Consider the following 13,376-nt stretch of genomic DNA (forward strand, 5'->3'; position numbering starts at 1 on the left):
ACTTGAAACTAGAACAGTACAAGACAAAAGTGAAGTGAAGAATCTTTGCTTGGCAGAATCCACATGCAAGATCAATGTTTTAGACTAGGAAGAAAGAACATGCCGCCATTCCCCTCACCCCGCCCTCCTTTTTGTGCTTTAGACTCCTTAACAGAGAAATCTGAAATGATCATAACCTGAATCAGCAGGTTAAGCCTCAAAGAAAAGGCAGTTGGAGTCAACTACTAAAACCTCATCTGTGAATCTTTTCACCTTTCATTCCAAGTAAATGTGATGATTTATTTAGTCACCTAAGCAAGTGATGTTCATTGAAAATTCTCTTTTACTCTATAGCTTGAGGCGTCTTTATTGTGTGCTTATTTAAAGGGAAAGAGTTCGCCTTTGACTCCAATTTTTTTTATGATGTTAGATACAGATTGATGGCTTAGAAAAGCTTCACCTCAGAGTTTGAAGATGCGTAACAAGGTGTGGAACATTCCTGCTCAGCCTTTGAATTAAATCTGTTGTGGTGAACACTCCTCTCTACCTGTGGGGACATGGCACCGTGAACACCCCACGCACAGATGTTTCTCTAGAAAGAGAGGAGGGCTTGTCATGTTGTCAGGATCTTTCAGATTTTTGGGAATGAAGACAATCTTACATTACACATTAAAGTTGAAAGTGCAATTATACATACCTGTCGTAAGAGCGGGAGTTGGAGGGTGGGGCGGTGAGTAACGTAACAGAGGGTATTTTGGGGAAGGGGCGTGGCGGCACAGTACGGGATATTTACAGGAAAATACTAATACGGGAGGATAGCTGGAGAGGGAGATAAAATACAGTAGTTTCCTGGAAAAAAACAGGAGACTTGACAGGTATGGTTATGTTAGGAGAAACTAAGCAAATGTTTGCTGCAAATACCTTATTTGTATTTGAGGGCTGAAAAAAATCCCTCACAGGGCTCAATTATAAACAGCTTTTTAGGATTGTCTTGAGGCAATGCATCATGTAATTCACAGGCTTGGAAGAAGATGAGGATTTCCATACATTTGAGCTTATCTCAAGGAAATGCTATGGCCCTAATATCCAGTAAGTAGGACAGAACATAGCATTAACCCAGAGCATAAGTAAAACTTGTATGTTATGTAGATTCATTACATGCAGAATGATTTTGTCCTTATAGCGAATGAAAATCCATAATTAATTTTCTTAGAGGATTCAAAATTAAATAAGAGAATTTGAAAAAGAAATTTGTGAAAAGTATGTTCTTGAAGACCCACACTCAGTACTTGGTCGGACTTTTTTTTTGCATTAATTACTGCATCAATGTAGTTTGCCATGGATTTGATCAGCCTGTTGTTCTACTGAGGTGATAAGGAAACCCAGGTTGCTTTATTTACAACGTGTAGTTTTGAAATTGACTTAGTTTTCCAATCCTCTCACATTCTGAGGGTGCCCCTGCCACTTGCACACCTTTTTTCCTTCCACTCAACTTCCCATCAATACAGTTAAGAGATGATCTGACATTGCATTCATAGATATACTGCTTATTGCGACAGACCAAAGCAGATGCAGGGCCCTGATTCATAATGTTTGAACTGGAATGAGGTGTTAAAAAAAAGATTTAAAATAATTATCTGCAAAATTGCACAACACAGATGAAACAGTGGCCATGTGTCATTATACAGATTATCCACAGTCTGAGAGAATAAACTAGGTTCGGTTTATTGATCCTAGTTTACTGTGTTAGGTCATGAGTTAGTGAACAACCTTCAAATTGTTTTGGTGTCAATGCGGTTCAGTTTGTTTGTAAAATGCTAACACATCACAGATTTCAAGACACTTGCAAGATGAATGAATCCAGTTCGTGTCTAAAAATATGTGAGTAAATCTGTCCAATACAGCCACATAAACATATTAAACTGTAACTGCACAGATTCCAGTTCAGTCACTTGTAACATAATGCAGTCAAACTTAGATTATAATGCAAGTTAGTAAAAACCTTTCTAAGAAAGCCAAATGAATGACGTCAACTTACTAGTGGCAATTTCTTCTCCTGAGCAAACATGTGCGACAGAAAGGAAGAACTTTGATCAGTAGATCCAGTTGTGAGCTGGCAAAGAAATATTTTTTAAAATTTTAAGAAATATTTTTTTAAATGACAAATGGAAGAAGTTTTGAATTATCAACTGAACTTTTGGACTCTGGCTCCTTCATTTGAGTTTGATGGTGCACCGTCATTTGACTTTGCCACCTTGTGTGAATAAACAAGAGCTCTTATTATTACAGGCATCCTCTTATCACCTCTCTGGATCAATTTAAGACCAAGATGGCTGTTGGCTCTTGTGTCCTAGTAAGACTTTGTATTATAAATAAAAAATAGTGACTTGAGTGTAGATGATGCAGACATACTGTATGTACGTTAATGTTGTTGTACTATGTTCTAATTTGTTCTGCTTGTGGATTTGAAAACTGGACCTTAAGGAAAAACTCTGATATCTGCTATTGGATGCTTCTCCAAATAATTGAGAAATTGTTCCTGGGACTACTTGATAACTAAAATATTCCATAACTGCAGCCTTGTTTATTTGAAACTAACTTTTGTGAGATCTTGGAGGAGTTTATTTTGGTTTAATAAACATATTAAGCTTTACATTATATGTAGATATACCGGTAATTTGTGTGTATAAGCTGAGTGGGTGAGGTTTTTTTTCCCTGGAAGTCATCATATGCTAGTCATACACTCTGCTGTCATATAAAGAAGCACTTAGCTTTGTTTCCAGCACACACAGAGGGGAAGCACTTAAAGCCCATTACTAAGCCATAACAGGCCCAGAGAGGGGCAGCCCGGCGAGAGCCGGCTCCTGTTCTGATCCACTCCTGGAGGTTTGCTCTGCCCCATAGGTCACAGCTGATATGTCTCTCCTCTCAGGCTTTATTTGTGTATTAACTTGTAGATAGCCGACGTGAAGGCCATCCAAAGGGCCTGTGTGGTCATGTGCAGCTATATATTTTTTTCCAGACAGGTTTGGAACATCAATGAGGGAGTTGTGAGTCTGCTCTAAGAAAGTCAGTGAGAAATGCAGAGGACATGTGCATACAGGTTTGGATGTGATGTTCATGCAGATCTCTAAGAAGTATTTTTCCTGTCTGTATTTCTAAGATTTGTCAGTTTCAGAATGTTATGTAAGTTTTCAAACTATAACCATGAAGTAGGTCTTTATTTGTGAAGTGGCTTTATGGAGACTATTGTCCTTTGTCTGATGCTCAACTGACTTCCTCTCAGTCGCTCTTTGTTTATCCGCTTCCCAAAATGCAAATGGTAATCTCATAGGGACTGTGGCAAGGTAATTGAAACCAAATAGTTTTTCTTTTTGTGCTTGTTAAATTTGGTTGCTCCATTTAACATCTGCAGAGGGTTTTGTGTCATTCTGAAGCAATTGTTTGACAATGTGTTAAATCGCTTTGTTCATGTTATCTACTGATCAGTTACTGGTAGTTTTTTCTTTCTCTTGGTTATTAAATGCACATAAACTTTTTAGCTCTACAAAGGTCACATTGATATCTGCATTTTTTGAGTTTAGCAAAAATCAAATAACAGATAAACATTAAGGACACATGGTTTGACATATAAGAATAATACAACACAAGTTTTGAGTTTGTCCATCAGTTTATGTGTCACACAAAGAGACAAAACCAGAATCAGCAATTTGTACAAAAAGGAAACTAGAAATTTTCATCACCCCGTATTAACCTACCCTAACTATTTTTTTTTTACTGGCACCGTTTTAGCTTATGAAATGCAACAAAATACACACAATAAAAAATGAGCACAAAAGGTTAACAAAGGGAATCTAGAACTGTTGTTGGATTGTTTCTTGCCACACATTTTTTGGCATGTTAAAAACTTTTTCTTCCATGTCTCTAAACTTTAAAAAGTAAAGTACACTTTGTGAAACACCAAGACCTGTAATTAGGGCTGAAAATTAACTGTTGTCACGACCACTGAAAAGACACTGAGTAGAAAATCTGGAAGTCACTCAAACCACAACATGATTATCTTTCTTGTAATATTTGTCTGGAATACATTAGAATACAAGTTTAACTGTTTTGTTGTAAAATCTTAGTCTGTTGTTTTGTTCTATAAATGAAACCCAGCAATATAAAGTACTTTAGGGTTCTGTTATGAACCAAATTAAGAAAAGTTTATATATATATATATATATATATATATATATATATATATATATATATAAAAACTTCAAGTTCAGTTTGTATTGTTGTTTAGGTTTTGCAGTTATTTCCACTGATGGGTTCCTGTAAACAAGTGGTACATTTCAAGAGTTCAATAAAAAATATAATTCAGCTCAAATAATTTTTGTTTTTTCAAAGCTCTTAAAAATGTTTCTCTGAGTATTTCTGTAATTAAAAAGTATTTTTATAGTTTAATATGAAAGTAAAGAAACAATACAAGAATTTGGCTTAAAATAACTCAGTCCATACATTTCATCAGTCTTGCAAATTACATTTTTATCTTTTATTTGTATTTTAACAGCAGCTGATATTTAGACCCCTCAGGGGTTTTTGGAGAACCTTCTCTGTTCCAACAGATAATTATTATGTCATTATCATGACAGAACTTGAACTAAAACACCAAAAGCTTTGTCTTTTATTCTCTAAAACCCCTCTGACTCGCCAGTGCACCTCCCTGAGCGTCCTCAGTCTCATGCGTCTCTGACCCACCTATATTTCTCTTCTACATTGTCTGTGTATGAGTAAGTGCGCGGATACGATAAGACCTGTCCATATAGGCTTATGGAACGTCTTGTGTACGTGGGTCTCATCCGCAACATTGTCTCAGGGTTTTTGTTCATGCTTCCTGCAGGCGGCCGACCGATTATCTCAGCGCCACAATCACTATGTGGAGAGTTATTTCTGGACGTCTTTGCTGCCATGTTTTCTTCTCGAGCAGCTAAAAATACAACCTTACCTCTCCACTCTGTGCACTTCAAATACAATCAGTATTGTTTTTGATTAGGGTGCCGGTGTTTTAATTCTTTTTCCCATGGCTGCTGCTTGGTGGAGTGACAGTTTTATTGGCACTGGGAGGCACCGACAAACAGCTGCAGGGACGGCCAGGGAAACCGGTGTTAGCGCTGATTTGTGCAAATGCGATGCAGGTATGTGTCTCTGCATGCTATGTGTGCTTTGGGAGCAGGGTCACCTCTGTCGCAGCTGTCCTGCGCGAGCGGGCCTGGCATTCCTCTCAGACTCCCGAGCACCCTCTTTGCTTTGTTCGACACAATACCGTGGTTTCTCCACAACACACACACACACCGAAGCACCCGGGCCGACACACGACAAACCTCACGCAGGCCAACTGCGCCCTCAATCAAATGTTTCAGCACATTAGATACCAGTTAAGAGTAGGTGAATGGCATCTTGCTTCTAATCTGTTTTAATATTATTCAAAATGAAAATGAAAAAGTAATTTAAATGTTGCTAAATAATCTGCGACAGAGCTTTTGGTTAAACCTTTTTTCTTTCTGTGATGACTGGAATTTAGATTCTTCAGATTGAGGCCTTTGACAGCTATGACTGGCACAATATCAGTATATCATTAAAACATTCTTGAGAAGAGTGTTGCGATATGTAGTGTGTAACGGGAGCAGCTCTGACAGTTGGCTTGGCATGGCTGCAGCAGTTGCAGGCGTGTGCAACACACACACGCGCACACACACGCACACACACACACACACACACACACTGAGAGAACAAAGCGTGGGTCAGTGGTACCTCTCCCCCCCCAGAGGACCAGCACCAGCCATCTGCCGTTGGCCACAGCACCACTTCAGCCCTTATACAATCTTACATGTGCACACGCTAATCACACTGGGCTTAGTTTTCCCAAGTCTGCACCCCCCACCCCAACCTCTGTGCACACATGCTCCCCTCAACCACACTTGGTTCAGCACCCTCCCTCTGCCACTTTCTGCCTCTCTGAGCGCATTAGACTTCAGATACCATAAGTCACGATTGTGTGCTCCACGTGGACCTTAGAAGTCTCACTGCTCCCAGGGCACATTAAAGCTGGAGAGGAGGCCGATAATCACTGCTGTAGTGTCGGATGTTTAGACGTCCTGATTCAAGGACATCTGGAAATAATTTCTTTCACACAGGGTGCCGTTGTGCTTCGCCATGAACAAAATGATCTAGAGGAGTGTCTCCCGCCTGTCATTTTTTAAGAAGACTGTTAAAACTCACCTTTTTTTTTACATGGATTAGTAGCTGATCACAACAAAACAGAGGATGTACTGGGAGTTGTGGCTGAGCCAGGTCACGGCCACTGCAGTAATAGAGTGTATGCTTCTTCAGAACAAAGGTGGGCAAATGCTGTGGTGACATTGATAAGAAGAAACTTGATTTAATACGTATTGATCTGCCAAAGAAGGGAGATCATTTTGTCTTTATGGTACAATTCACGGTCAGTATGACATCCTCACTCTAAGAGAACATGTAGCAGGCAGCCTTTCAGCCAGCTGAGTAACAGGGAGCAGCAACAGGTAGGGGAGGAACAACGCTATGGTAAAACTTTATCACTTTCTATAGGATATCTTTTAAAATGACTAAACCATAAGGATGTTATGTGGGAATCCTTTAGCTGTTCTGACACCATAACCTTTCTAAATCTTGGTTACTTTGGTAACCATTTTATATCTATACATGGTAAACTCTCTTAATTTCAGCTCTATGCTGCTACATACACTCAAGTTTAATTTCCCTCCTTTCCCTTTAGCTTCATAAATAGTTTTTTGTAGAAAAGTATGAATATGAGTGAGTATTCAGTATTATTTGTTATCTATTGTACTAGACACATGTTGGAAAAATTGCACAAAAAAATCAGAATATGTTCAAACATGTTGTTTAGCCTAAACCATGTCTGTCTTCAGCTCTAGAGTTCAATGTGGCTCTTAACACCCAACACTGATATTCAATCATTCTGTCCAAAAACAATACAGCAATATTAACTACAGATTCTTATTTCTTATTGAGCTTTTGCTGTACTCTGTTTATCTGCCCGTTTCAAAATAAACTTGGTTTTGTGAGCTCTCCATTGACGTAAAGGCAGATCAGCTGATCAGTGTTGATCAGCTTGAAAACAAATACGGTAGTAGCAAGATTATCAGGTTTGAAGATTACGGAATAGAGTTTGACTAATCGTCCAGCAGGAATCTGTAATGAATCAGCCGGTTTCAGGGTTGAACCTCGTTCGGTTATTGGTATAATTGTTGTTGGACTGGGACTTTGAAAGTCATTAAAACTTGTTCAGCAAGGTTGTGAGAGTTTTAACGGTATTCTTTGTATCTTTTAGTTATTTGGTTAAAAAAAAAAAAACAACACTTGTTGAGGTTGTGTTCTGTTGAAGGGATTATGTGGATGTGTTTGAGACATCTATGTTTGAGAAAATTAAACCAGTATTTCTATATACACCACTATTTATTTTTGCCTCAAGTAATTTGCTCTTTTAGTGATTGTTCACTTTCCTCAAATGCAGTCCTCTTCTAGTCATTGAGCAGCTGTTCAGACACGCAGGAACTCCAGCAGCTGCTGTACCAGCTAATCATCGGGTGGGTGTGTGCGTTTTGGCACCCATTTAGCGTTCTTGCTCCTCCCTTTTCTTTCTTCTTCTCTTATATACACACAGATGGAATACACTCCTACCTCAGATCTTACCTGGCTCAGGCCAGATGCAGCAGTCTTTTTGTGTGTAGTCGGTGATAACAGAGCTCTTTGTAGAGCACATTGGGTAAAGTGATGCTTTTGAGGTGCCTTCAGGCAAACAGCAGCTTTGAAGATGAATGGGCAGCTCTGAGCGGCCTGCAGCTTCGCACAGGGTTTAGTCAGGGGACTGATGCAGAACAGAAAGGTAGTCAATCAGAAGGAGAGTTTCTAAGGTCAACAGACTTCATACCACAGCTCTGTATTAGAGAAACTTACTGTGTTACGTTTCTCTGACCTTTTTCTACATTTTCAGCACCAGATGCTTATTTTTAAAATTTTTTGAGCCATTGATTTGTGCCACTTGCTAACCCTTAATTTCTCCTTTCTCCCAGAAGTTCTGACCGAGGCAGTGCGATGGAGCTCTAAGGAAAACCTGCTGGGGGCGACTGAGAGCGACCCCAACCTCTTCGTTGCACTTTATGACTTTGTTGCTAGTGGGGACAACACACTCAGCATCACCAAAGGTAAAATAATTTGTAACGTACACTGAAAATGTGTGTTTATATTGTGACTAGGGGTTCACCTACCAATATTTAAGAAGCCTGACCTGCCAATACCAATTTATATATATATATATATATATATTTTTTTTTTTTTTTGGGGGGGGGGGCTAAAATGTTGCTAAAGATAGCAAGAAACAGTGCTACAGTGGGGTGACTGTTAACTGCAGAGGTGACCTGGTGGTTCTGTCAGTCAAATCTTCCTTCAGCAGAGCAGAAGAGGAAAATGGCTGATTTTTAGACCTGTGCAGAGGTAGATAAGATAGTTGCATTTGATCGGTTTCACATGTAAGTATCAGTCGATCCCCCAAAATTAAGGAAACTAGAGCCTATTTATCAGTGCACCCAGAATAATTGTATTAAACTGCATCTAAATTTACAAACTGAATTTATTGTAATGGATAGAAACTCAATTCTCTCACCCTACGACATTCTTTGATTCCGTCATCCCATAGGTTTGGTACTTAGCAACATCATTGACATGTATTTCAGGTATTTGTTTTCCATGACTACTTTTGTTCAGCACCCCGCCCTTGTAAGAAACACATACTGTATGAATGTTGTTGCCACAGATCAGAGTGAAGCGTCATCACTGTAATCATCCAGGCTACAGTATTACAGTGTTTGCCATTTAGACATAATTATGTCAGATCAAGCTCAACTTAATCCAGGGGAATGTTCTGTATCAGTCACACCTACACCTCATTATATAAGCAGATAAGAAAACTAATGTAAAGCTCAATTTATTTACTCCTCCATTGAGCTTTTCTTTGTTTTATAATTTACTAAAGTTGAAAAAAACTTGTTTTTTTGAAGAGGTAATCATATATTCTCTATTATACATCCTTCAGGGTGTATAATAGAGTATATATACTCTATGGTTAGGTTTATGGTAATTTTCTTCCCCTTTTTGTTCATTTTAATCCAATAAAGGGTTGAAAATCCATTGAGATTAAAAACCTTTTTGAATGAAGCCCTGGCCAAGAAGCAGCAACAAATACAACACAAAAAGTTACCCAGTTAAAAGAAAATGACAAACTATGAAAAACAGGTACAGGTCGTTGAATTGGCCTCTAGAACATTTAGCAGTAAAGGAGTAAATAAAATAAATTCAGTAAGAGTGAGATGACTTAATTGGTCATGTTTTAGTACACATTTAATGGCATAAATGTCAGTTTATTTCTCCCAATTTTCTTATATTATCGTTTTTTTTGTGTGTATTTTCCTTAAATACATATACATGAAAATATTCTCCCAAAATCTGAGATGTATAAAGTGACTAACTAGAAATCAGTACTTGATGTTTTTCGTCAGTTGGCTCTGATTAGTTACTTGTGAAAAAGTTTATTTTTATATCTCTGAAATTCTTATCCATTAATTGGATCAAATACATAAATGTCTGCATTTTTATTCAATTGAACACCTTGACCCACTATATTTACTTCAATACATTTTCTTTGTTAAATAAAAATCTAATACTAATTAGTTATATATGTAGGCCTGTTACAAAATTGTCCCAGTAATTGTTGCACTAAACAACAATTGTTTTGAGACCATTTTCAAATAATATTAATAATGACATAGTAATGCTAGTTCTCGCTTTTTCAAAGACCAACGAAATATAATTTTATAAAGAGCGCTCAACACTGGAACTGGAATATATCTTAAATATTCAGAATTAAACATAAAAGCAATAATTAAAATGGAAATTTAAAAAAAACACAACTGAACCCACAAATAAAATGGATTATGAAACCTTTGTAAAAAATATTGCCCTTCAAAAATATTAAATCATTAGAATGGAAATTGAGCTTGTTTTAATTTATCATACAAATAATTGCTTATTGCATCAGGCTTAGATATGACTTAACGAAGAAAGAAGATCCTGCAGCAAATGTTCTTTTTTATAGTATGTTTTAACTAATAATAAGTTAACCTTTGAACTGGCCGGTTTGACCTCATAGAGATTTGCACACTCTGTTCAGTTTTCTCTGTAATTGAGCATCAGCAACAGAGATGTTCTGTTACTGATGCAGATTCAGTCAGATTCAAACACAGGCAGGCTCATGATACTAACAGATCTAAAGCCTTAAACGTGGCAGTCTGTTAATTCATCATTTTTAGGACTTTCTGTGCCAGCTGCCCGGGATGGAAATGATGTTTAGACCCTGACTCATGGAGTGAATCTGAGATTTCTTCCCACATGCCAGCACATGTGTCCTCCCAGGCTTGGCTGCACATGGAAACTGGCTGGCTCTAATGGCTGAATTAACATTAAATCAATTCAACTGTAATAATAACAGGTGAATGAGCAGTGGAGGAGGAGGAGGAGGACAGAGCGAACACATGTCTTCTGCTTATGATTTGTCTCTTCTTCATGCCAGCTGGGGCAACTCTTCCTTTTTGAATACAGGAGTCAGTAGTTCCACTCTCACAAAGTTAGCGCCGCAGACAGGAAACCACTGGATGGGGATGATCAGTTGTTAATTGTAATTTTCTATAGTCCTGGTACATGATCATGTGTCATCTTGGTGTCACTATGTGCACATTCCTTATATAATTGTGAAAAGCATGCAATATGATTTGTTTTCCAGGGTTGGATCAGTATGTTAAGAGAATAGAAATTTGATTTCCAGAATTTATTCCCTCTGCCGTCATCCACCTGAAACTGATCCATTCCTCCTCCTCTCAATCTGTCATTCATTCTTGCCCGTACCTCAATCCATACCTCTTCCAATCTTTGCTCTATCCATCTAGCATCCCTCCATCCTTTCATCTGTCTACCAGTTTGTCCATCTATTCTCTCAGCCTTTCATGAATCCATCTATCATCTGGTCCATGTATCCATCCTCAACATTTGCTTCTCAAAATTTGAGTATGGAAAAAAAAAAATTGTAAAAAATCTTGTAAGCAGCAGATACCCATAGTGATTTTTTTCTCAGTGGATTTATTTGCTTTATTAGAATATGTTGCTCTTAAAGGAGACCTGTTATGCAAAATAATTTTTTTTTTTGTACAATTCCCATTTGGGTTTCTACTTCTTCTAAAAACAACCTACTGTTTTATGGCAACAAGTTAATATATTTTGGTGCCTGGAAAACAAGCCGTTTCAAAAACCTCCCGATTGCTAAGTTACAATCAACGGGCACCGTGCCGTTACCTAGCAACCCCAGTTGAGTTCCTGCTGGTTTTACTGCTGTATGTGTTGTACAATGGCTACTGGAAAAGACAAATGTTGTACTGTTGACTTACTATTCAGGAACCACTTGGTACATTGTTGTTGGTTGTGCAGGAGGCTCTACTTTTGCTTTTCAAAGATGTACGGTTGTATAATTGTGGATCTGTTTGAGGCCATTTTCACATGCGAATATAAAAGTTGAGTTAAGAGGAGTGACCAACAGCGTCTTATTTAGATTTAAAAAGACAGGAGCTCCAAATAGGCAGAACTGATCACACTAAAATCAACTTATCCAAGGATTATTTTGTGCCAAAAATGTAATGAACATGGTTTGTATAGAAATATCCTTACCTGTTTAAGGAAGCATAATACATCACCTTTAAATCTCTTAAAAACTTGCAACTGCTGCTTTTTTTAAGGAAATACAAAACTTATTACCACAGAAGACTACTAAAAGTCCAATTAAGTAGAATGTGATAAATTACAGACCTCCTAATTGAATGAGGGCACTGAGTCAGTGTAGCCAGAACATTTTCTAAATGTCCTTTCTTTTTTGATATGTATGATAGTCATTGTAGATTTAATTGGATCTAAAAATTTATCATTTGATTTTTCCTATAGGATCCACTCAATCTGCATTCTTCTCATCTCAATCTATCTCTTTTAATATGTTTTCATTTTAACCTGCATCCAGCATGCATGTCCCAACCTCTGTTCCGTTGAGTGTTTTGGCTAACCGATGCCTCCTTTCAGCACATTGGCGTCTACACTCCCTTATATGCCCTGCACTGACGTCAGACAAAGACAACAAACAAAGTCGCTACATGCCTGGGTTTGCCTAGCCCTGTATGACTGATGTTCTGTTCTGCCATCTCCATTGTTGCAGCAGTGTTTGATCTAGTTTTACAGGCAGGTGTGTCATCTCCATGACACCTTCTGTGTTAGACTAGCATTTAAAATGTTATCACAATCTGGACTGGAACCACCTCCAAGGGCCAAAAAATGGCAGAAATAATTGATGTCTGATGCTGCTGAGACTAATTCAAATCCTGACTTGTTCTCTGGTATTTTTAGAGGTTGTTCTTGTGATGCATCCTGTAATCAAAGCTACTTTTGCTAATTTCACCTAATTTGTTTTGTCTCCAGGTGAGAAGCTGCGTGTGCTGGGCTACAACCAGAATGGAGAGTGGAGTGAGGTGCGGTCGAAGAACGGCCAGGGTTGGGTGCCCTCCAACTACATCACGCCGGTCAACAGTCTGGAGAAGCACAGCTGGTACCACGGACCGGTCTCCCGCAGCGCTGCAGAGTACCTGCTTTCCTCCCTCATCAACGGCAGTTTTCTGGTCCGGGAAAGTGAAAGCAGCCCTGGCCAGCTGTCCATCTCTCTGCGATACGAGGGGAGAGTGTACCACTACCGGATCAACACGGCCACTGATGGGAAGGTAGAGGCATGACTATTTTCATTTAATGCTCTTGTTTTTGCATCTCCAAATCGTATTTATCTAAATTCTGACCTTCGCTGCTTTCCACCCTTCCCCTCAGGTGTACGTCACATCCGAGAGCCGTTTCGCCACCCTGGCTGAGCTGGTCCACCACCACTCCACTGTACCTGACGGCCTGGTCACCACGCTGCACTATCCTGCACCCAAATGCAACAAGCCCACTGTGTACGGCGTTTCCCCCATTCACGATAAATGGGAGATGGAGCGCACAGACATCACCATGAAGCACAAGCTGGGAGGAGGCCAATATGGGGAGGTTTATGTTGGAGTTTGGAAGAAGTACAACCTCACTGTGGCTGTCAAAACGCTCAAGGTTGGAATTGAGTATTCATTCATATGTGAAAACTATTTGTAGTGTCTGAAGTAGCAGAGATGGATAGAGCGTCCTAAGAATAGCTATAGATCACCACCTGCAGGTGGTTGTAGGGATTACAC

General features: G+C 38.9%; 1 protein-coding gene across 4 annotated transcripts in view; it reads left to right on the forward strand.

Annotated features, from left to right (window-relative positions):
• abl2 (c-abl oncogene 2, non-receptor tyrosine kinase) overlaps window positions 1-13,376 on the forward strand; it is a 30,866-nt gene that overhangs the window by 7,308 nt on the left and 10,182 nt on the right. The window contains exons 1-4 of one of the 4 annotated variants that reach the window (XM_028027177.1): window positions 7,689-7,906; window positions 8,094-8,225; window positions 12,586-12,881; window positions 12,982-13,254. In XM_028027177.1, the coding sequence (XP_027882978.1) occupies window positions 7,795-7,906; window positions 8,094-8,225; window positions 12,586-12,881; window positions 12,982-13,254 (813 nt within the window). In that variant the 5' untranslated portion in view covers window positions 7,689-7,794. Of the gene's footprint in view, window positions 1-7,688; window positions 7,907-8,093; window positions 8,226-12,585; window positions 12,882-12,981; window positions 13,255-13,376 lie in introns of those variants that run through there. The other 3 variants (XM_028027178.1, XM_028027175.1, XM_028027176.1) reach the window with 3 other exon arrangements.

This window comes from Xiphophorus couchianus, chromosome 9 (assembly GCF_001444195.1).
Source record: "Xiphophorus couchianus chromosome 9, X_couchianus-1.0, whole genome shotgun sequence".
Taxonomy (NCBI): Eukaryota; Metazoa; Chordata; class Actinopteri; order Cyprinodontiformes; family Poeciliidae; genus Xiphophorus; species Xiphophorus couchianus.